A 26,402-nucleotide genomic window follows, 5' to 3' on the forward strand; every position below is an offset into this window, starting at 1 on the left:
TAGACCCTCTCATCTATGGACATTTGATCTTTGATAAGGTAGTCAAGCCAATTCACCTGTGACAGAATAGTCTCTTCAATAAATGGTGCCTAGAGAACTGGATATCCATATGCAAAAGAATGAAAGAGGACCCGTATCTCACACCCTATACAAAAGTTAACTCAAAATGGATCAAAGATCTAAACATTAGGTCTAAGACCATAAAAAAGTTAGAGGAAAAGGTAGGGAGATATCTTATGAATCTTACAATTGGAGGCGGTTTTATGGACCTTAAACCTAAAGCAAGAGCACTGAAGAAAGGAATAAATAAATGGGAGCTCCCGAAATTAAACACTTTTGTGCATCAAAGAACTTCATCAAGAAAGTAGAAAGACAGCCTACACAGTGGGAGACAATATTTGGAAACAACATATCAGATAAAGGTCTAGTATCCATAATTTATAAAGAGATTGTTCAACTCAACAACAAAAAGACAGCCAACCCAATTACAAAATGGGAAAAATACTTGAACAGACACCTCTCAGAAGAGGAAATACAAATGGCCAAAAGGCACATGAAGAGATGCTCAATGCCCCTGGCCATTAGAGAAATGCAAATCAAAACCACAATGAGATATCATCTCACACCCACCAGAATGGCCATTATCAACAAAACAAAAAATGACAAGTGCTGGAGAGGATGTGGAGAAAGAGGCACACTTATCCACTGTTGGTGTGAATGTCAAATGGTGCAACCACTGTGGAAGGCAGTTTGGCGGTTCCTCAAAAAGGTGAATATAGAATTGCCATACGACCCAGCAATACCATTACTAGGTATCTACTCAAAGGACTTAAGGGCAAAGACACAAACGGACATTTGCACACCAATGTTTATAGCAGCATTATTTACAATTGCAAAGAGATGGAAACAGCCAAAATGTCCATCAACAGACGAGTGGCTAAACAAACTGTGGTATATACATACGATGGAATATTATGCAGCTTTAAGACAGAAGAAACTTATGAAGCATGTAATAACATGGATGGACCTAGAGAACATTATGCTGAGTAAGACTAGCCAAAAACTAAAGGACAAATACTGTATGGTCCCACTGATGTGAACCGACATTCAAGAATAAACTTGGAATATGTCATTGGTAACAGAGACCATCAGGAGTTAGAAATAGGGTAAGATAATGGGTAATTGCACCTGAAGGGATACAGACTGTGCAACAGGACTGGATACAAAAACTCAAAAATGGACAGCACAGTACTACCTAATTGTAATGTAATTATGTTAAAACACTGAATGAAGCTGCATCTGAGCTATAGCTTTTTTTTTGTTTTTTTATATACTTTTTGTATTTTGTATTTTTATTTTTTTCTCTATATTATCATTTTATTTCTTTTTCTGTTGTCTTGCTATTTCTTTTTCTAAATCGATGCAAATGTACTAAGAAATGATGATCATACATCTATGTGATATTAAGAATTACTGATTGCATATGTAGAATAGAATGATTTCTAAATGTTGTTAGTTAATTTTTTTTAATTAATAAAATAAAAATGATAGTCATGTTTGTCCCTTTCATCATGCCACCATGACCTGTTACCTGCTTTTAAAAGGTATGGATAAATACCGAATATTTTACTATAAGATGTTATTTTCATCGGTGATATAAAATTTTTTTTTAATTCCTTAAATAAAAACATCCTGCTTTTAATTCTCTAGCACAGAGGCCAGCAAACTGTCATACAGGGGCAAACAGTAAATTTTTGTGCTTTATGAGCCAGAAGCTCTCTGTTATAATCATTGAACTCTGACAGAGTAGCAAAAAAGCAGCCATAAATAAACGGTTGTGGCTTTGTCCCAATAAAATTTATTTACAAAAACAGACACCAGACCAGATTTGGCCAACAGGCCATTTTTTGCTGAACCTTCCTCTAGAATGACAGAGGGTATACCTTAGAGTTAATAGCAGAAAACCCAATAACTTTTGAAGGTTCCAATCAAATGAACACTGGTTCTGAGTCTCCCAGTCTTTCATAAAGTTCCAAGAAAAGAATGGAGAAAAATCACAGTGGTTACCCTGAGCAAGCAGCACTGGATTAGTATTATAAATCACTATCAGTTGAATACAACAGAAACAAAAATTAAGAAGGTACTTATAGATATAATGGTGAAAACAGATGCATGTTTTATTACATCTTATTGCTCACTAGCTCTCCACATGGTAACTCAAAATTATTTCACATCTGTAATTTGCTAAAGAAGCACGTATGCCTGTCTGGTGTCTATCTAGCTTTGTCATCTTGTACCACGTTTCTCTGGGATGCTACATTGTAAACACAGACAATTTTCAAATCCTAAAGTAATAAATACAAACAACTAACACAGTTGTTATGCCTCCAAGAGGCCTGGTCTTTTTATCTTTTGCTGCTATGGAGTAGAAAGTAACTACTTTTTCAAAAACATTAACAACTAAGAAATTGTTTATCCTGGGTGTATAATAGAATTTAATCAGGATTTAAAAAATAATCCTATAAATATGAAAGGAGTGAAAGCTAGATCACTGAGTAAACTGATATGTGCTTATATCTTTCCCATTAGTATGCAGTTTATACAACAAAATGGTATTTTGCTCAGATAACATTCGGGCATTTAAAAGCAATCAAACAAAAAAGAATCCAATCTAACAGCCTTAGGATCATCCACAATTAAAACCCTGTGCTTAAGAGATGCCAGAAACACTAAAACAACCTATCTAAATAGTAATGTAGCACAATTCCAAAGCATTTTGAGAAAATAAATGAATACAATTTCATGAAAAATATTAGGTGTGGTTTTTGAAAAAGCATCACAATCGTCCAAGGAAATGAAATTTGCCTTAGAAGCAAAGTGATTAAGAAAGTGAAGTGAGTGACTTAAAAAGCTGAGGAAATGTAGTGAATGACTCTTTAAACAGCATTTTTACTCCGAGCTAACAGGAAAGTTGGAAAATTAGTACAGAGTTCCCACATACCCAGGCTCCTCTAATGTTAACACCTTCCCTAACCATTATATATCAATCAGAACTAGGAAACAAACATTGGTACAACTGCCATTAAAACTAAAAAAGGACCATATTCTAATTTCACCAATAACGTCCTTTTTCTCTTCCAGGATTTAGCCAAAGACTCTACATTTCATTTAGTTGCTATTTCCTCTAACTATGCACTAATCAATCTGTAACAGCACTTAGTTTTTCCCTGTGTTTCATGACCATTACACTTTTTAAGTGTACTGCTTTGTTGTTTTGTAAAATGTCCCCAAATTTGAGTTTGTCTAATATTTTCTCATAATTGGAATGATTATGCATTTTTAGAAAGAATCACACAGAAATGATATTGTATACTCATCCTCAATGCATCATATAAGGGGTTCATGATGTCGATATGTCTTATTATTGGTGATGTGAACCTTAAACATTTGGTTAACGTGGTGTCTGCCATGTTTCTTCACTGTTTCCTTTTATATTTAATAAATATATACAGGAAAATATTTTGAAACTATACAAGTCCCATTTCTCCTTGAACTTTCACCTATTACTTCTAGCATACATTAGTAGATTTTGCCTGCATCAATTATTACTCTGGTGATACCTCATACTGATGTTCCCTTGACCCACTTCCTTCTACATTTATTAACAGGAATTCTATATGAAAGAACTATACCTACTTCCTAATTTACTCATGAATTTGATTACACATTTGATTATTTACATCAGTATGGAGTCATTAGTCTATAGATTAAACTCAAATACTCTGAAACTTATTCATGCAAAGGATTAGCTAAACCTTCTTATAATTATGTCTAAGAGTCACACCCAGAGAACTGCTTTTACTGCTCAGATATGGCCTCGCTCAGCCAGCTCAGCAGGTGAACTCACTGCCCTCCCCCACTACATTGGACATGAATCCCAGGTGTGTAAATATCCCTGGCAACGTGGGACAGAACTCCTGGGATGAGCCAGGACCTGGCCCCAAGGAACTGAGTAAGCCTTCTTGACCAAAAAGAAGAGTTACAAGGCAAAATAAAGTTTCAGTGGCTGAGAGATTTCAAACAGAGTTGAGAGATTATCCTGGAGGTTATTCTTACACATTATACAGATATCCTTTTTTAGTTTATAGTGTATTGGAGTGGCTAGAGGGAAGTACCTGCAACTGTTCAGCTGTGTTCTAGCAGTCTTGATTCTTGAAGATGACTGTATAATGATATAGCTTTTACAATGCAACTTCATGACTATGAAAACCTGTGTCTGATGTTCCTTTTATCCAGGGTATGGACAGAAGAGTAAAAAAATATGGATAAAAAATAAATAATGGGGGATGGGCTGGTTTGAAGCTATTATGTGTCCCCTGAAAAGCCATGTCCTTTAATCTTCATTCAATATTGCTGGGTGGGATCTTTCTGATTGTTTCCATGGAGTTGTAACCCACCCAACTGTGGGTGATAACTTTTGATGAGACAGTTTCCATGGAGATGCACTTCTACCCATTCAAGGTGGGGTTGCTTACTGGAGTCATTTAAGAGGGAACAATTTTGAAAAAAGCTTTAGAGTCAACAGAATCCACACAGCCAGAGACTGTTGGAAATGAAGTAAGAAAATGTCCCTGGGGAAGCTGTTGAAGAAGCCTGGAGAGAAAGCTAGCAGACATCGCCACGTGTCTTTCCAGCTAAGAGAGAAACCTTGAACATCAATGGCCTTCTTGAACCAAGTGTGTTTACCTGGATGCCTTAATTTGGACATTTTAATAGTCTTGCCTTAATTTGGATGTTTTTACAGCCTTAGAACTGCAAATTTGCAACTTAACAAATTCCCCTTTTTAAAAGCTGTTCCATTTCTGGTAGATCACATTCCAGGTACTTACAAACCAAAACAGGGGATTGTGGGTAAAATAAATTGGGTAGATTGAAATACTAGTATTCCCCTCAATGAGAGGAAAATATCCCTCAATGAGAGGGAGGGGTATAGAATATGGGATGTATGAGCTTTTACTTTTTTCTTTTTCATTCTTTTTCTGGAGTGAGGCAAATGTTCTAAAAATGATCATGGTGATGAATATACAACTATGCGATGATATTGTGAGCCTCTGATTATACACCTGTATAAACTGTAAGTGTGTGAAGATTTCTCAATTTTTTTAATCAAATATTAATGTTATATTTATTATGTTGCTCTCATTGTTTCAACTTTGGCTATTAGGAACTCCTTTTGGTTGGCTCCTATATTCTTTCCAGTCCAATACTAAAGAGCTCATTTAAACCTTCCCACCTTACTTATTTGCAAATGCTTTCTTGAACAGTGAGAACCATGGAATTCATTATCTACAATATATTTCCTTATTTGTTTAATTCTACTATACACTTAAAATGGTTTCAAAATTGGTAACCTAGTCTCTGTGAGAAAAATATTTACTATAAATTACAGCATCTACGTACAGTTCCTTTTGTTTTTATCTTTATAATATTCAGTAAAGATAATGTTTTCCAAAGCTACTTGGGTTAGTTCTCTTCTTCCCCTTCTTTCTGAGGTTATTTCTTTTTGTGTTTCCCCCATATCCTGGTTGGTTTTACTTATCTTTTAGGATATGTGAAGGACATGTGAAACATTACTACAGTTCTAAGCGTCAGAGTTATACAAAGATCCATGCTCAAAGAAGCATCATATTTTCCTCTTACCTGCTACCCTGATCAAATTTCCTCCTCTTTTATATCTCTTTTTCAGCTAATGCTGTGGATAATTGGTCTCTATAGTTACAAGTTTAGAGACCTCCCAATATTTCTCTTGAAAAAAGAAGAGATATGTGTCTTTTATTTCTTACACCATAGGTAGCATAGTATACATGTAGTCTTAAGTATTTTATGCTTTGTTTTTTTTTCATTTGACAGTATGACCTGGAAACCAGTCCGTATAAGTGCACTTATACAGTGATGTTCCTCATTCCAAAACCGCTGGTACTAACTGTGTGGATGCACCTTAAATGAGTCAACCACTCTCTAATATACAGAAATTTAAGTCGTTTACAATATTTAGCAATTAGAAAGAATGCTGCAAGGAGTAACTTTGTGTTGTGTCCTTATATTGCCGGAACTGCATCTTCACAGTATTTTTACTAGACGTGGGATAGCTGGATCAAAAGTTGCATATTTATTTCTGTTACGTTTTATAAAATTTCACTCTAGAAGAATTGTACCAATTTCTATTTTCACCACAATGTTTAAAAATGCCTATTTACAACAGTCTTAGCAATAGAATGTGTTGTCACTGTTTATAGTTTTCCCAGCCTGATGGGGAGAATTGATATCTCAGTGTTATTTTAATTTGTATTTCTCTAGTTAACTTTCAACGCTTTTAAAAATAAGTTTCAAAGTCATTTTTATATCTTTTTTGGTGAATTGGTGGTCAATACATTTTTCCCACTTTCTTATCAGGCTTTTTAGTCCTCTGTTCCTCCATTTTAAGAATTCTTTTTAGAATAGGGATACTAACATTTTGTAGCATTATGTTGCAAATATTTTCCACCTAATGTCACCTGTTTTTTACTTTGTTTTGGTGGGTTTTTGGAGTGCAACTTGAAAAAAAATTGTGTAGATAAATTTATCAATTACTTCCTTAATGCTTTTGGATTTTAAGATATAATTAGAAAGCCCTTCTCTAAATCAGTGTTAAAAAGAAACACACCTAAGTTATCTTCTAGTACTTAGATAGTTTCATTTCTTATATGTATATGATTAATCCATTTGAAATTTAATTTTGTGTGTAGTGTGAAATGTGAACATAATTTTATATTTTTACAAATGGCAACCCAATTGTTCCAGTACCATTTATTAAAAAGTCCATCTTTTCCCCTAGGGATTTCACATGCCACCTTTCTTAGGAAACTTGTACTTTAGTTCTCATTTTTGAGAAAATTTTCTCTCTTTTTTTCATTTCTTAGTTCCATCAAATCCTTTTTATTTCTTCTTTTTTATGTCCACTTTTCTTTTTTAAAATATCTGATTCAAGGTAGTTTTTCATAGGTACATTAAATGTTTGTTTTATTATTTAATTGTCTGAAGTATGGATTTATCAATTTGTTTCCCTTTCATGATTGTTTTATGGTGGTGAAATTTCGTTCCCTGAATTTCCTCAGTTGCTGTCTATTGATTTCACTTTCTTATTGTTCAGTTTTATGATACTGGGGTATTTTACAAGATTCCCAATTTAATGGCACCTTTGTCTGTCAATTTAAGTGGGGTTGTATTTTTATTTGTTTTGCAGATGAAAACTAGTTATGAGTCTTCATATTTTGTGATTATTGCAATGCAAGACTATATTCTGCTATTTTTTTCTACTTTCACCCTTCATCATCTGATAACAAAGGGCACTTCTTCCTTCATTTGCTGTGGATAGCTGTCCTGTGCCTTTTAGGATGTTTAGGAGTGTCCCTGACCTCTACCCACTGATGCCAGTAACACTTCCCAAGATGATTAACTAAAGATATCTCTGGACATTGCCAAATATCCCTTAAAAGCCAACATCATCCCTAGTTGAGAACCACTCCTCTAAATGAAGTCCCATGAGGGAAATTTCTCACAAAATTCTATTACGAAAATTTTAAAATTTCACTCCTAACGAAATGGATATTTCTTTCATAAGATAACTATATAATTCTTAATGTTTTCCTTGTTACATCAACACCACATTCTTATTAACATCTATTGCTATAGATGTAGCTATATAGATTATCTCATTAATCTTCACATCCTTTTGAGTTAGGAACTCTGTAAGGAATTTGCCTCATTAGTTTCCATATAGAATAATAAAATAAGCATTATCTTCATTTTATAGTCAAAAACAGGGAAGCCTAATTCATTAATATTTTTTTCATCCTCTTTATTGCTTGGAATTTCACTGTAATCTACCTAAAATCTTCTCTGGATGTAGGTAATGATATTAAAAAATAAGACCACTAACTTGGTTTCGATCTGGATATGAGATTTATCTAGGAAACATTTTTTATTCCTGATGTATAATTACATTTTGTAGCATAGTAAAGAACATATGAAGATATGAAAAAACAGAAAAAAAATTTTTTAAATACTAGCATGATAATTAATATAATTAAAGTATCCTAAAAGATAACTCTACTGACAAACTGAAATTTATATCTAGGAAAATAAGTTTTGAGATAAAGTTAATGATGGTGGAGATGCCGTACCAACTTTGTAATATATTGCAAACAATACAATATATTGTTTTGGATTAAAACAAAACAAATTTAAAGCTAAATGGAAATTTTCATAATATTTAGCATATGATTAGCTAGACAGAAGAATATGTTTTAAAAGCAGCCCAGTCTACTAAATCTTACTTAGGAGAACTGGGTATCAGGATAAAGGAGGAATACTTTAAATTCATGTCTCATAAGATATATTAAAATAAATTCCATATGGATCAAAGAGATAAATACTTACAATAAATGCATACATACAAACATATTGAAACAGCTAGAAGAAATATGTGTAACCCCATAGTAGATGGGAAATAAATTTTTAAAAAAAGGAAAAAAAAAAGCTTTGAAAGGACAAGACAGGCCCAATAGAGGTTTTTTTTGAGGTTCACAGAAATTAGTATAAGAAATTAGTATAAGCAGTATAATAACTAAACAGGAAAAATACATGGCAAACATTATTCAACTTAAATATATAACATTTCTATTCAAAGTGGATATTATATGTACATTCCTTGACAGGCAGCAAATATAATGAAAGTTTGACATGTAGGAAATTTGTCATAATAAATCATTACCTGGAAAAACTGCATAGCTTCATTAAACAAACCTAAGATTTGAAGATACCATTATATGTATATAAAATAAGCAACACAAATCAAATAGAATCAAAATGGTTGCTAAAATATTACTAAGGGTGGGCAGTGCAATAGTGGCTCAGTGGTAGAATTCTCGCCTACGATGCCGGAGACACCGGGGTTCTGTTCCCGAAGCCTGCCCATGTAAAAAAACAAAACAAAAAACAACAAAAAAACAAAAAAATTACTAGAGGTATTATAAATTGGCTCAGCCTTTTGAAGAGAAATTTGGGAAAAGCTGCAACACATAATTTATTTTTACCTAATAACTGCACTTTGGCAAATGCGCAAAGGCAATCACCCAGCTGAGGAAAAAAATTTTGAGACAAATTTGTTCAGTGAAAACTGGAAATAAGCAAAATTTCCAACAAAAGAGGAACTTCTATAAAGGTAAAGAATTTTGGATTCAATTGAAAATAAGTATACATAGCATTCATTATGAAGATACACAATCATGGAGATGATTAAACGGTATAATATTTAGTATTTAGAAAGCAAAATGTTAAATAGTGCATAAGTTATTGTTACAAATGAGTAAAACTAAGTTTAGAATAAAATTTGGAAAGATATAAGCAGACTTCAATTTAATGTATTAATTTTCCTAGTATATTAAGAACTGTAATTTTTAAACAGTAAAAGTAAGGCAGATGACTTGAATTTACAAAACTGAAGAAACCAACTCCAAGAAAAACTAAAATATGAAATAAAATGGTACTTGAAAAAAAAATGGTACTTGAAAAATATTTTAAAATATTTCTTAAGGAAGAGAGGCCAAACACAAATAAGGAGTATGGCTAAGAAACAAAGCTAGAATCAAAGACTCTATTCCAAGGCTAGGTAAATATGTTTAAATAGGTTAATTTAGAATTTAAGGACACACTAAAGTCCATGTAGCCCAATTTAACCATCTTATAACTTATTTTAGATATATGAAAACAGGTTTAAGAGGCTAAATGGCAGTTTTGATTTCTAGCATTTTATTAGGGAAATTTTCAAACATACAAAAAAGTACAGAGAGGACATTATAATGATCTGCATGCTACCATTGCTCAAGCTTCAAAAAAAAGGCCAATATTTTCAGTAATTCTGTGCCCCATCCCCACTGGAATTTAAAAAAATAGATCTGAGACAACTTATGATTCAGTATGCACCTCTAATTAATAACTTAAAATAATACCATAATAATGTGTAAAAAAAAAATTAAAACTTTCTTAACATTTGATATTCTGTAAATGTTCACATCTCCCCCACTAAATGTAACTGTCTTTTTGCAGTTTGTCTATCCAAGTCAGGATCCAACGAGCAATAAACATTGCATTTCCCTGAAATTATATGTTTGATAATTTTTAAATTATTGTACTCATCTCTGTTCTTTATCTCCTTTGCCATTTATAAATTGAAAAAATCAAGTCATTTATCATGTAGAATTACCTATAATCTGGGCTTGGCTGACAGCATATCTATTTTACTCATTGTTACAAATGAGTAAAACTAAGTTTAGAATAAAATTTGGAAAGATATAAGCAGACTTCAATTTAATGTATTAATTTTCCTAGTATACTAAGAACTGTAATTTTTAAACAGTAAAAGTAAGGCAGATGACTTGAATTTACAAAACTGAAGAAACCAACTCCAAGAAAAACTAAAATATGAAATAAAATGGTACTTGAAAAAAAAAGGTACTTGAAAAATTTGACATCCCTCTATCTTATATCCACTCTTTAAACTTCTTGATTAGACTTATATTTGACTCTTTTGACATGTACTGTGTACTTCCAATTAACTAAATTCAACACAGCAGCAGGCTCGAATAGTCTTTATTTTTGAAGAAATTGAAGGGTATGTCAAAGGGTTGAGGTGGTATCAAACTGTTCCATCCATTATGAAATTGAAATCCTAGACATAGTCTAATTATTAAACAGTTTCATAAATTATAAAGATGCCAATTCAAACTTGTAAGCAATGAAATAATTTCTTATAAAAATTATAGTGAAATTATTAACTGTAAAGGAAAAATAATACCCTCACCACACACAATAATGTAAAATAATATAAGAAAAATTTAAGATGAATTTTAAAAAGAAAAGGTAAAAATGAAAGCATAGAACTTAAAATTATTTACAGGTAAATACTTATATGCACTCAAAATGGGGACAAGCTAAGCCAAAAAACCCATGGGAAAAAGCTGTCATGGAAGAGAGAGAAAGAGATTTGAATTACAATTGAAAATTCAATCTGAATTTGAAAATACTGAAAATTCCAGACATGAGAAAGTACTCAAACTCACTAGCAATAGAGAAATATAAATTAAAACAAAATGTAACTACTTATTAAGAGTGCTCTGAAAACTGCTTTTTTCTTTCTTTGCTTTGTATATAGTTATACAATTAAAATAAAAAATAAACAAAAAACAAAAATGAAATATTCTTCACTCATCAGATTAGGGGAAAAAAAGGAGAAGTAAGAGAAAGGGAAAATTGCCAACTGTTATTGACAAGGTGACGGAAATTGGTATTCTACTTTTTTCAAAAAAAAGTTTAAACTGTTTTAACTGTCTGTTAGAAGAATATGTTTTGTTTTGTTTTTTGCATGGGCAGGTGAGAACTCTGCCTGCTGAGCTACCATGGCCCACCCAGGAGTATGTGTTTTATAATCAGAAAAAGTAATATAAAAGAGGAACAAAAAAAGAAATTAAAAAGCAGTGTCTTCATATCTGAAATGAATTTGTTGTAAAGCCTAAAAATGGCCTCTAGATAATAATTCTTCCACATTTCTCTAACAATGATTCCTTGATTATGCAATTGTGGTATACACACCATAGCATAACCAATTAGAAATTTTAATAAGAGAAAAAATAACAGCATTGCCTTAGCAGACTTAGCATGAGTATCAGGGGATTTCAGCACGTTTATAGTACTGTCTTCAAAAAACTAAAGCCTTTATTATAAAGCATTATGGTCAAGACAAAGAGGAATGGCACTAGATTCATGAAGTCTCAGTTAAATTTATGGCTTAGCTATTTAGAAAGTTGTATGGATTTAGGTGAGTCATTCAATGTTTTTGAGCCTATTTCGTCATACTGGATTGTGTGAAGGGTTAGTTTCCAATACTTTCCCCCTAAATGGCACTTTATCGTATGGTAGCTACCATTACTGTTAGTGAGCTTGGTTCATCTTAATCTGTGAATAATTATATGTTGACACTTCAATTATCACTCCTTCATGAAGAGAAAATATATAGTTTATATGTTCTGGCTTACCATGAAGTATTCTTTCTAAATACAATGTTTTAAGGGAGGAAAGGAAGGAGGGAGGAGGATGAAAGAAAGATAGAAGGAAAAAAGAAAGGAAGACTAGAAAAAGGAAGAAATTTACACAAATACAGATTAGCAATACACTTTAAAGAATGGAATTGGCAAACAGTTAATACTGACCACTCTGAAACTCAACAGATCGCACTCTGGCATAAAACTTACCACCCAAGTGTGTTCAACTTGAAGCAAGATGAACTTTCTCCTATGCTGAGGTGTCCTCACACCAAGCTGTGGAATAAAACTTGCCTTTTCTATTTAAACCCTTTATTGCTAAACAGTTGGTCTGGGAGGAAGGCAGCAAGCAGGGTAAGAGAGAAAAAAAAGAGGAGGATAAAGACAAAGAGAGAAACAACATGCAATTATTATCAAATCTCTTTACCCAATCTTTTCAGATTCTCCTTGTGTTCTAACCTGTAGTTGTTGAGAGCTGTCATTGAGATTGTCCTCCCTCCGCCGAGCCTCCTCTAGCATCTGTGCACTCTTCTTTTTTTCCACCTGTTCCTTGTGCTTCAGATTTGCTACCTTCTTATTCTGGTCTTTCACTTGCCTATTGATAGGGGGGAAAAATCAAGCTTTTCATACACAAGCACAGAAAAGAAAATATTTATTTATAGACTTACACTACTGACACCAAGGAAGAGTTGAAAGTCTACAAAGATTTTCTGCTGCAAAACCTCTTCAATGATGCACATTTCCTTCCTACCAATGATAGCAAATTATTTATAATGATGTTTCAGTTTTCCTCTAAAGAACATATATTTCATCAAGTACTTCATAAAGCTCAGTTAAATCATAAAACAGAAAAACATGGCTTACTTTGAAATCATAGAAAAAAAACACAATTCAGAGATTTACATTGGAAATATGGCAACAATCTTCTGATGTCAATGCCATGAAACATTATAATAGCTGATTAAGAAAGGTTTTGTAACACAGCTCTAATTTTACTATTACTAAATATTTCAAACACTCGAAAATCAATTCATGATGTATATTATACAATACAAAGAACAATAATGATATAAAGACCTGGGAACCCAACTTAAAATATAGAACAGTATAGCCACTTCTGACATTCCCTACATACTTCTATCCTATCCTGTGCCAGAACTGCCTATCCACTGAAAAACTTCTATCTTGAATTTTGCATTTTAAAAAATCCTCTTGCTTTTATTATACTTTTATTATATAGAGATCCTTCATCAAGTTGTACATGATTTTGAACTTTATATATAAAGTTGGTTTAATTCTTTCCTTCCAAAATATATTTTGAGACTCATACTGGTAAATGAGATGTAGTGCAGTGGTTTTTTTACCCTTTCATTTTAAATGTGGTGCAGCATAATGTATGGTAATTATTTTAACCCCTTCCCATGATGATGGACATTTCAGTTGTTTTAATTTTCTTGCTTTTACAAACAATGCTGTTAGGTGCACTCTGATAAGTTTCTTCAAGGTACAGATCTAGAAATTGAATTGCTATGCCATACCATAGGCACATGGTCAATTTTACTAATTATTTTTCAAGAAGTTAAACTGATTTACGCTCTTGCTTGCTTATAGTATATAATAGTGTCCATTATTTTCTCTACATCTTCACTAACACTTGATATTATCAGACTTCCTTAATTTTGCCAATCTGGTCTTGATATTATCAGACTTCCTTAATTTTGCCAATCTGGTAGCTATAAAATAGTATCTTGTAGTTTCAAAATTTTAAAAAGGCTGAAAATTTTTTCACATTGTATTTGGCCATTCCTATTTACATTTCTGTTAAACAACTATGTCTTCTGTCCATTTTTCAATTAAGATATCTTTTTTTAATTAACTTGAAGGTATCATTTATATATTCTCAATAATACTCTTTCATCTGTTATATGGAATCCAAATATTTTCTTTCAATATGTAAATTATTTGATTGCTCTGTGGTACCTTTTCATTTATAGAATCTAAAACTTTTAATTGTTTCAAATATGCCAATATTTCCTTTTATGGACTATAATTGTGTGATTTTTTCATACAATCTTTCCCCGTCCCAGAATATCAAAAAGATTCCCCTAAGTATTTTATAATGTAACTTTGCACACTGAAGTCATTAACCTACAGGAACTGACCTTTGTTTTTAGTATAAATATATAATTTTCTTTTTTGAGTATGTTATGAGATAAGAATAAATTTCATTTTTTATATACATTGATAACCAACTGTCCCAGCTGTATTTAATACATTATCCCTAGTGCCATATATAAAGTTTCTATATATGTACGTATACATGTGCCTATTTTGTGACTCTCTACTTCAATGGTATGTTTGACCATTTCTGTGCCATATCTATACTATCTTAATTATTATACCTTCTGAAGAAGTATTATTATCCACACTAAGTCAAGCTCACCTATCTTGTTCTTCTTCAGGCCTATTTTAGCTATTCTTGGTCCTTTATATTTTTCATATAATTCAAAACCAGATTAACAAGTTCCACCAAACAAACAAGAGCAAACAAAACAAAACAAAACAAAAATGACCTTTTGAGATTTTGATTGGAACTGCACTGAATCTATGTATCAATTTGGGTAATGCTATCGAATCTTTCAATTCATTAACAAAACGTTTCTCTCCATGTATTTAGGTCTCCTGAAAAGACTTTCAACAAAGTGATAGAATTTTCTTCATAAAAGACCTGCATTTATTTTGTGATATTTATTCCTAGACAACTTATATGTTTTGTTGTCATTGCAAATTCTAGGCATGATGTGATTATACCTGCACATTCCACCTTCCCAATGTGTTTTTTATTTAACAATACAAGTATTAAAAGGATCCCTTGGTATCATCTAATATCCAGGCCATATTCAAAATTTCACCAGTTGGCTCAAAAAAGTTTTCTTACTGGCCTGTGTCTGAATCAGAGTCCAAAAAAGGTCCACACATGGTGTTCAGATCCATCAAGCCTCTACTAATCTAGACCCTTACCTCCTCTCTGACTCAGTTCTGTAAAATGATCCACATTCTCATTTATCTGTTTGCTTTCTCATGTTGTCATTTAGCTTGTTTCTTTATCTCCTGGTTTTCTTTTCTCTTCTCATCTTTTTTTTTTTTTTTTTGATACAGAAAGTTATCTTTAAGGGCTAATTATATTCAGTTACAACTATGGAGGCAAAACTAATAAATGGTGTATTTACATTGTCTCATATGAGCAATCACATAATGTCTGATTTTCCCATTTTGGGTGAGGCTAATATTCATCAGTAGAGTTAAAGTACAAACAAACACAGTCCCTTCTTTGTAGTGTTTCCCTTTGATCATTTAATGGCTCCAGGCACCAATGAACTTTTCCTGAAGAAATTAGTTCAGTATCTTTTTTTAAACTTGAGATGAAATTCACATGACGCAAAATTAACCATTTTAAAGTTCCCAATACAGAGTCACTTAGTACGTTCATATTGTTCTACAATAATCTCACCACCCCAAAAGGAAAGATGTACCTCTTATGCAGTTCTATCTCATTAGCCCCTCCTTCCAACACATGATAACCAATATTCTACATTTTACAATGATATCTTCTTAAAATTTATATTTTCTAACTTTTTTTGCTGGAATATAGGCATTTACTTGATTTCTCGTATGTATTTTATATTTGGAAAACTGCCAAATGTGCCTGTTAATTCTGGAGTCTTTTTGGGTTTTCTATGAGGATAACTACACAATACATAAATAATGATCTTACTTTCAATCGTTACAACCTTACTGAATTTGCTTCAACTTCCAGACACAGGATGAAAATAAGTGAGACTAGGTATCTTTGTATTTCTCCTAATTCTAAAGAAAATGCTTTCTATATTTAGCCATTGAGTTTATTTGCTGTAGGTTTTGTTTCTTTAGTTTCTGCTTTTGGGAGGGCTGGGTGGGGGTAAAAACTCTTTATTCCTTCTATTCCTTGTATTCCCAAATGAGTGAATGTTGAATTTATTGAAAATTTACCGCTTTTTTGGCATCTACTGAGACTATCATATGCTTTTCATGCTTTGTTAATAGATTTTGTAATGTTCAACAGATTTTTCATGAAATAAACCTTGTATTTCATTTGAATTTTTTATCAATGGACTTCTTTGCTTCCTTTCCACCTAAACCATACACTTTAATGAAAAATAATCTGGCACCCTATTGTTTTCGTGTAAGGAAGGTTTTTCAGAATATATAATTTACCATACTGTCAAAAACAAAACTGTAAAATCTTCTTAAAGGTTTTGAAAATCAAAATCTCTTTTGGATGGTTTGGATGTGATTTTAACTATAGGCAAAAAGAAAAAACAGAATGAACAAGAAATTGATAATTTCTAAATGCTTCTTAAACATACAATTTGAACTAAAAGAAATTTATTCAAGATCAAATAGTGAACTGGTATAACAGATGATGAGAAAAAATCCATACATTGATGAAAATGTATAATGATAAGCTATTCAGAAGTCACATTTCAGATCTTCACTTTGTGTTATCTTGGATGTCTGTGATTCAACCACAGAGAAAATAACAAAACCAGTTATCACTAGAATAAATAAAAGGAAAGTAATGCTTTATATTTGATTCTCTTCAAGCATAATTTCCTGTGTTAATGCTTCTATTTTTATTAATCTGATATCAACTAATGAAAAAAAAAGAAATTAGGGCCTATGTATTAGGAAAGACAAAGAAATGGACAAATTTTTTTTCATGAACCAAAGAGCTCTTTCTCAAAATTAAATTCTTCATAAAATTGGCTTACTGCTAAAAAAAATTTTGCTGTTTAAAAAGAGAAAAAAAAATTAATGATGCATAAATTTCTTTTACCTTCCATCTGTGAATTGTTTCAGATGGTGCTGGCAACCACTGATGTTTACAGCAAGCAGCCTGGCTATTTGGGATATTATGACACATGGAATAAGGAACCTAACTAAAGCCACTTGACTCTTTTTCGGTCAGAAGGCAGATATTATAGGCTAAACTTTTGACCCAATCAAGGGAAATTATATTCCTCGGCACTGTTTATCATAATTATATCTGAGAGTAGGTACAGTTTCTTTTATACTAACTTTACTCCCAAGACCCAGAACTAGGTCAGAGTGTTTTTAGTTGTTTCAAAAAGGACAATAAAAACTAAATTTGTGGCCCTTGCTCAACCCTGACCAGCAATTTGTGAGTTTTTGCGTCTACCAAAAAAAAAGTTCATTTTGATCTTCAAAATATCAGGCATAAAATTTTAATGGTTCACTCCTTCAAATGTAAGTTATATGATAAAATGCTAAGGGAAAAGTTCAGGATATCAAGTTGAATATAGAACATGATCTCAAATGTGTGTATGTGTATGCAAATGTGTGATTAAGATAAAAATTTTAAAAGAATAATATAAAGGATATTTTAATTTTCCCCTTTATAGCTTTCTATAGTTTCTAAAATTTCTATACTAGTATAAAATATTTTACTATTAAAAAATTATGTTAAATGGTTATATCTCAAAAGAGGGTTTTCACCCACATAAGACTGAATGGAAAGTAATCCAGTAATTTGGTGCTTCCTTATTTTTTTTTTTTGGTCTTTAATTTCCAATTTCTAATCCAGTTTCTTCCCAACCTTTTTATTTCCTTTCTTTTCCTTAGTGTTCCAGCTACTACATCTGTTTTTTCACTTTATAGACTAAAGGACAACTAAAAATGAATTATTTTATATACAAGGAAACAAAGAAAAGTGTAGAAAAGTATGCAAGGATTAAAATCAACCTCTCTCCTATTGTTTTTTCCCCATCCCACATGCCAAGCATTAACGCATATAGAGTTCTGAATTAGGTAATTAACCGGGGGGAATAACTATACACAATAAAATTTTCCCCTCCCTAATGTCCTTTCCAATACTGTTTTTTGAGGAAGGGAAAGGAGGGGGCCACAGTTAATATCCTTTTGTTATGTATCACAGAACACAATGCAGCATCATTAAAATATTTATTGTAAGTAAAAAAGATAGCATATCTTGAATGTATATATATAAATTATTAGAAAATGTGTAGGCTAACTTAAATGTATTTTAAGAACACATATTTCTACACATAAGTCTGTGAAATCTCCTTCATTTCCCTTATGAACAGATCAATATGTAAGTTGACTTAAATGAGAGTTCACAAGCAAACCCAAATAAATAAGTAGACCCATACCACTCCTTAATGTGCTACAAGAAAGAAAAGGACTTAATGGCTTTGAACAGATTTCTAACAAATATCTCAGATTGCTGTTGCACTTGAATTAAACTGAGTTAAATTAAAAGTTACATAATTTCTATCATTCCTCAAGCAAGAAAAGAGGAGAAAGGAGAGTAACAAACTAATCACTGAAACTCAGATTTTTGATTGATTAGTTTCTTTTACGACACACAAAATATTTAACTCTCTCCAGTCCCACATGGATATGAATAAAGAAAGTGTAAGAAAAGAGAAAAACAAATACAGAAAAGGAAACATAAGTTTATCTCTACTGTATCTAATACAAGAAATTTTGTAAAATGTGGCCCAGCAACTTGCTATTCAAAATATAATCCATGAATTCACACCATCATCATTACCTGGGAACTTGTAAGAACTACAGAATTTTGGGCTTACACCACAACTATCAAATCATGATCTGCATTTTAAAAAATCCCCAATGATATGAATACACTGCTCAATTCCCAACGCTATACTGGCAGGCTCTGTCCCCATTTTCTTTGCTATGGCCACCTTCAACTTTCTGTCTCTTAAAATCCAAAATCACATTTGACAGTATCTGTCTGTTAGGTCATAACCAGCATTGACATTTCCAATTTCATTAAAATTTTAACTGAATATATCTATGATTTCTAAATTCGTTCCTCACATTATATGAGTTTTTAAGCCTATGAAAACATCCTCCTAGAGTTTGAAGTCCATGTCTGACAGACTTTGTGTGTGTGTGTGTATGTGCAGGCACCAGGAATGGAACCCAGGTCTCTGGCATGGCAGGTGAGAACTCTGCCACTGAGCCACTGTGGCCTGGCCCTGATATACTTTTGTAGTACAAAATTCCCAGCACAGTTCTGTATGGTATGTTCATTAAACATGTATTGAGTAAGTACATGAAAAGGAAACTAAACTTATGCCCTCTGCTGATAAATCCACCAAAAACTTAGCCTGAGGAAAATATAGCTCATCATTTCAAAACATCATAATAATATTTCCTATATTTCTTAAACAGCTGCAAAACTAACTGGCAAAGAAAGTTATTCTTGGTTTTGTTCTTCAAACCTTACTTCTATTTTATTAAGAAATAATTGTCAGAGACTATGCTTTCATTGGCTGTTTTGCTTTGCCAAAAAGAGATACATAGGGTTTGTGGTAAGTGATTAATAACATATTTCCTCTCTCTCTCTCTGCATACACACAATACACACATGTATACACATACATATATTATTTATATTTCAATAAATAAATAGAAATGCCTATATACCCCATATATTAAGCTCTGAAGGATCAGGAAACACATTTCCTTTCCCCCACTTGGTACGTGTGTTTGTGTGTGTGTGTGTATGTAAAGTTATATGCTTGAAACTAAGCCCAGATATAATGCTATAACAATCCTTGTACTGAGGATTAATACTCAGGACTTAAATGTTTATCAATCTCATTATCTCACTTATCATCTTCTAAAAACACTATAATCAGGATTTATTAACTTCACTTAACAGATGAAGAGACCAAAATATCAAGAAAATTTGGTAGTTAGCCCAATATCAATTTTAGTTGTCAAAGAACTTATACTCAAATGCAGGTAGAATTGACTATAACTACCATACTCTTAAATTCTCTGCTATAGAAATTATTAGCAAAAATGGCTAATTTGTTAAGAACTTTGACACCAAATATTGAATGAATACGCCTTGCAAAATACATTAAAAAAAGACTGCCTGGGAGGACAATGGTGGCACAGTGGCAGAGTTCTCACCTGCCACACCGGAGATCTGGGTTCGATTCTGGGTGCCTGCCCACGTGAAAAAAAAAAAAAAAAATGACTGCCTTTGACATGATCTTACATATACAAAATCCAAAAAAATCCAAAAGAAAATTATTAGTTAATAAACAAATTCAGCAAAACCGCAGACTACAAGAGTAACATGCAAAAATCTGTTGTGTTACTATACACAAGTAATGAACAGTCAAAAATGGAAATTCAGAGATGACAACACAAACATGCCTACATAAGACATCCCCTGAAAATGCCTCCCCAGAGGTTTAGCAAATAAAGGGAAAAATCCCACTTGTTTAGAACTCTGGAGGACAGCAGAGACAGCAAAAGGACTCAACATATGCTGAATCAAAGAAACAGAAAATTATCAGGTAGAAAAATTCTGCTGCGGACTTAGTCAGTTGCTGTTCTCCCTTTCCTCACTCAGTCCTGAGCAGCTTGGAAGCAGCACACAGGCAGCACAGCAAGGCCAGGTACCTCCCACCATGGACAGAGACTAAAGAGTAACCAACAGCAGCAAGCTTGAACTCCATGTATCCAGGTATAGGGACCTAATTCCACAGAGCTCCAAAGTGACAAAAGCTGCACAGAAGTGCTGCATAAAAAAGCATCCCCAGCAGGAAAAAAAAAAAAAAAAAAAAAAGAGAGAGAGAGAGAGAGACACGCGATTAACTGCTGGAAGAACTGTTGTGCCCTCACTCAATCCAGTTTCAGTCAGATGGACCACCTAAAGGCAAAAAAGATTTTCTGAAATTACTCAACTTTCTGGATTAACCCACTTGGCTGCCCAGGGCAGGATACCCTATTGGGGAAAAACAGAAGCAGAAAAGCTTCACGCAAAAAAAAAAAAGGGGGTGTGGGGGATTAAACAGAACAGCTGGAAGAAAGAATGGGTCTCCAGAATTGAAAAGTGTAAGGAAAACAGGGCACTGAATGAGGGAGAAAATTTAAACAAAGCCTAGGAGCTGGGGAGAAAAGTCTACATAAAAATAAATGGAACAAATCAAGATTCCTGGAGAAGCAACAGGGGAATGAAAGTTCTCTTTTGGAGGTGAAACAGTTGCACAAAAAGTACAATATTAAAACTTGCACTACACATCTAGAACAAGACTCAAATGAGGAAGAGATGAAAAATCTGAACAAATACACGCTATTCTAAAGGACAAACAGACAAAAGAGACTTGAAGTCAAAAGCTGTTATAAAAGACAAAGAAGGACGATATATATTAATAAAAGGGGCTATCTACCAGGAAGAAATAATAATTGCAAATATTTATGCACCTAAAATACATGAGGCAAACACTGGCAAAACTGAAAGGAGAGAAAGACATCTTGACAATAGCTGGAGACTACAATATACTACTCTTATTAATTGAATATCTGGACAGAATATCAACAAGGAAACAGAGAAGTTGAATAATATGATAAAGGAACTAGACCTAACAAACATATACAGAACACTGCACCACAAAACAGCAGGATATACGTTCTTATCAAGTGCGTACTTATCACTCTCCAGAGCAAACCACGTTAGGTCACAAAACAAGTCTCAATAAATTTAGAAAGAAGGGCAATCATACAAAGCATCCCCTCTGATCATAATGGAATGAAATTAGTAATCAATAACAGGCACACTGGAAAATCCACAGCTATATGGAAGTTAAATCACACTCTTTTAAACAATTGGTGAGTCAAAGAAGAAACTGAAAGGGAAATCAGTAAATATTTTGAGATGAATTAAAATGAGAACACCACATATCAAAACTTATGAGATGCAGAGCAAAGGGAGGGCTGAGGGGAAATTTATAGCCCTAAATTCTTACATTAAAAAAAAAGAGGGTGGTGGACGGTGGCTCAGTGGCAGAATTCTCACCTGCCATGGCAGAGACCTAGGTTCGATTCCCAGTGCCTGCCCATGCAAAAAAAGAAGAAAGAACTACAATGAAAGACCTAACTGTATAACTGGAGGAACTAGAAAAAGAAAAGCAAACTAAATGCAAAGTAAGCAGAAAGAAAGAAACAAAAAAGATTAGAGTAGAATTCAATGAAATTGAAAGTAAAACAACCAATAGGGAGAATTAAGAAAACCAAAGTTGGTTCTTTCAAAAGATCAATAAAATTGACAAACTCTTAGCTGAACCGACAAGAAAGGAATAGAGAAGATGCAAATAAATAAAATCAGAAATGAGAGCAGGGGACATGACGGCTGAACTCACAAAAATGAGAAGGCTTCTAAGAGGATACTATGAACATCTGTATACCACCATTACACAACCCTAGATGAAATTACACAACCTAGAAAAAAATTGAAGAGGAGGAAAAATTACTTATCTCATTCTAGGAGGCCAATATTACCCTAATACCAAAGCCAGATAAAGATTCTACAAGAAAAGGAAATACAGACCAGTTTCTCTTATGAACATACATACAAAAGTCCTCAACAAAATATCAGCAAATTGAATCCAACAGCACATTAAAAAAATTAGACACCATAATCAAGAGGTTTTATCCCAGATATGCAAGGATGGTTCAACACCAAAAAATCAATTAATGTAATAAACTACATGTGCTAGTCTGAAAATGTTGTGTACCCCAGAAAAGCCATGCTCTTCCATCCTGATTCAATGTTGAAGGGTGGAATCTTTTTGATTAAGTTGTTTCCATGGAGATGTGACCCACCCAATTCTGGAGCGGAACCTTCTGATTAGATCATCTCCCTGGAGATGCATCTCTACTCATTCAAGGTGGATAGCTTACTGGAGTCCTTTTAGAGGGAACCATTTTGGAAGAAGCTTCAGAGCTGATACCAACAGAAACCTTTGGCGATAAAAAAAGAAAATGCCCCAGGAGAAGTCACTTGAAAGGAGAAGCTGGAAAAGAAAGCTAGCAGAGGTTGCCATGTGCCTTCCCAGCTCACAAAGAAACCCCAAACATCATCGGCCCTTTCATAAGTCAAGGTATGTTCCTCTGGATCCCTTAATTTGGACATTTTTATGACCTTAGAACTGTAAACTTGGCACTTAATAAATTCCCTTTTTAAAAGCCATTCCCTTTCTGGTATATTGCATTTCTGTAGCTTTAGCAAAGCAATATACCACATCAACAAAATGAAGGAGAAAACCACATGATCATCTTAATTGATGTAGAAAAGGCATTTGACAAAAATTAAGCATCCTTTCTTAATAAAAACACTTGGAAAAATAGGAATAAAAGGAAACATGCTCAACATGATAAAAGGCATGTACAACAAACTCAGAGCTAGCATTATTCTAAATGGTGAAAGACTGAAAGCTTTCCTTCTAAGATCTGGAACAAGATAAGGATGCCCAATGTCATCAGAGTTATTCAATGTTGCACTGGTGGTTCCAGCAAGAGCAAAGAAAAGGAAATAAAAGGCATCTACATTGGAAAGGGAGAAGTAAAACTTACACTATTTGTAGATGACATAATCCTCCTATGGAAAAATAGAAAGCCCCCCCCCCCAAAATTGACAATAAGCTAATAGAGCTAATAAACGAATCCAGCAAGGTGGTGGGGTACAACATAAACATTACCATAGAGATCAATAGTATTTCTATACACTAGTAATGAACAATCTGATGAGAAAATCAAGAAAACAAATCCATTTACAATAACAACTAACAATCAAAGGATCTGCACATGGAAAACTACAAAACACTGCTAAAAGAAATCCAAGATGAACTAAATAAATGGAAAGGCATGCTGTGTTCATGGACTAGAAGACTAAATATCATTTCTCATGGCCAGGTTCATGTGTCAACTTGGCCAGGTGGTGGTACCTGTTTCTGTGGTTGGGCAAGGGCTGGCCTGTCTTTTCCTATGAGGACATTTCATAGAATTAAATCATGATCACGCTGGCTACATCCACAGCTGATTCCATCTGTAATCAGCCAAGGGGAGTGTCTTCTTTAATGAGTGATGCTTAATCTAATCACTGGAAGCCTTTTAAGGAGGATTCAGAAGAGAGAGACTCTCTTCCTGCTTTGGCCAGTGAGCCTCTCCTGTGGAGTTCGTCCAGACACTCCATCGGAATCGTCAGCTTCACAGCCTGCCCTACAGATTTTGGACTCTACATTCCCATGGTTACGTGAGACACTTTCATAAATTTTATACTTATGAATACTTCCTGTTGATTCTGTTTCTCTAGAGAACCCTAACTAATACATCATTCTACCCAAATGGATTTACAGATTCAATGCAATTTCAATCAAAATTCCAACAGCCTACTTTATAGAAATGGAAACATCAATTATCAAATTTATTTGGAAGGGTAAGGGGCTCCAAATACTCACAAACCTCTTGAAAGTACAAAGATGGAGTACTCACCCTTCCTCACATTAAAGCCTATTACAAAGCTATTATGCTCAAAACAGCATGGTACTGGCACAAAGATAGATGTATCAACCAATGGAATCATACTGAGAGTTCAGAAATAAACCCTAAAACCTATGGCCAATTGATTTTTGACAAAGCTGCCAAGTCCACTGTGCTGGTTTGAAAGGATGTATCGACCCTAAAAAAGTCATGTTTTAATCCTAATCCCATTTTGTAAAGGCAGCCATTTCTTCTAATCCCTACTCAGTACTGTATATTTGAAACTGTAATTAGATCATCTCCCTGGAGATGTGACTCAATTAAGAGTGGTTGTTAAACTGGATTAGGTAGATACATGCCTCCACCCATTTGGGTGGGTCTTGATTAGTTTATTGGAATCGTATAAAAGAGGAAACATTTTGGAGAAAGTGAGAGATTCAGAGAGAGCAGAGAATGCTGCAGCACCACGAAACAGAGAATCTGCCAGCCAGCAACTTTTGGCAATGAAGAAGGAAAACACCTCCCGGGGTGTTTCATGAAACAGGAAGCCAGCAGAGAAAGCTAGCAGATGATGCTGTGCTTGCCATGTGCACTTCCAGCTGAGAGAGAATCCCTGAATATGTTTGCCATGTGCCTTCTTACTTGAGAGAGAAAGCCTGAACTTCATTGGCCTTCCTGAACCAAGGTATCTTTCTCTGGATGCCTTTGATAGGATAATTCTATAGACTTGCTTTAACTGGGACATTTTCTCAGCCTTAGAACTGTAAACTAGCAACTTATTAAATTCCCCTTTTAAAAAGCCATTCCATTCCTGGTATATTGTATTCTGGCAGCTAGCAAACTAGAACATCCACTCAATTAGAAAAGAATAGTCTCTTTAACAAATTGAGCTGGGAGAACTAGATATCCATATGCAAAAAAATGAACAAGGCCCCCTATCTCAAACTGTGGTAGTTAGATTCAGGTGTCAACTTGGCTAGGTGAAGGTGCTTAGTTCTACTGCTGTGGACATGAGCCAATGGCATGTGAACCTCATCTGTTGTTGATTACATCTACAGTTGGCTAGGAGGTGTGCTTGCTGCAATGAATGATGTTTCATTTAATTGGCTGGTGCTCAAATGAGAGAGTTCAAGGTAGCCCAGGCAGCCCAAGCAGCTCAGCATACCTCATCTCAGCACTCGCAGCTCAGGCCAGGCCTTTGGAGATGCAGAAAGAAATCACTTTGGGGAAAGCTGTTGGAACCCAGAGGCCTGGAGAGAAGGCCAGCAGAGATTGCCCTGTGCCTTCCCACATAAGAAAGAACCTCAGTTGAAAGTTAGCTGCCTTTCCTCAGAAGAACTAATGAAATAAATTCCTTTTTATTAAAAGTCAATCCATCTCTGGTGTGTTGAATTCCAGCAGCTAGCAAACTAGAACACAAACCATACACAAAAATTACCCCAAAATGGGCCAAAAACCTATATAAGAAGAGCCAGGACTACAAAACTCTATAAGAAAAAGTCAAGAAAGCATCTCTAATCTTGTGTTAGGCAATGTTTGCTTAGACTTTATACCCAAAGAACAAACAATTAAAGAATAGATAAATGGGACCTCATGAAAATTAAAATCTTTTGTGCAAGGACTTGACATGAAAGGGAAAAGACAACCTACTCAATGGAAGAAAATATTTGGAACCCACATATTCAGTAAAGATTTAATATCCAAAATATATAAAGAAGTCTACAACTCAGCAATAAAAAGACAAGTAACCTAATTTTTAAAATGAGTAAAAGACTTGAACAGACATTGCTCCAAACCAGACATACAAATGGCTAAAAAGCACATAAAAAGATGCCCAACATTACTAGCTATTAGGGAAATGCATTTCAAAACCACAAT

The 26,402-nt window shown here is 33.8% G+C and overlaps 1 protein-coding gene across 17 annotated transcripts in view; it reads right to left on the minus strand.

Annotated features, from left to right (window-relative positions):
• The window catches only part of ERC1 (ELKS/RAB6-interacting/CAST family member 1), a 755,438-nt gene that overhangs the window by 392,460 nt on the left and 336,576 nt on the right, over nt 1-26,402 (minus strand). For all 17 annotated transcript variants that reach the window (XR_013179465.1, XM_077169625.1, XM_077169623.1 and 14 more), the window contains one exon: nt 12,597-12,732. Coding sequence is in view for 16 of the 17 variants with exons in the window: in XM_077169625.1 (XP_077025740.1) it covers nt 12,597-12,732 (136 nt within the window). In the remaining variant the exon portion in view is untranslated. The remainder of the gene's footprint in view (nt 1-12,596; nt 12,733-26,402) is intronic.

The sequence above is a fragment of the Tamandua tetradactyla genome, chromosome 7 (assembly GCF_023851605.1).
Source record: "Tamandua tetradactyla isolate mTamTet1 chromosome 7, mTamTet1.pri, whole genome shotgun sequence".
In the NCBI taxonomy this organism is placed as follows: Eukaryota; Metazoa; Chordata; class Mammalia; order Pilosa; family Myrmecophagidae; genus Tamandua; species Tamandua tetradactyla.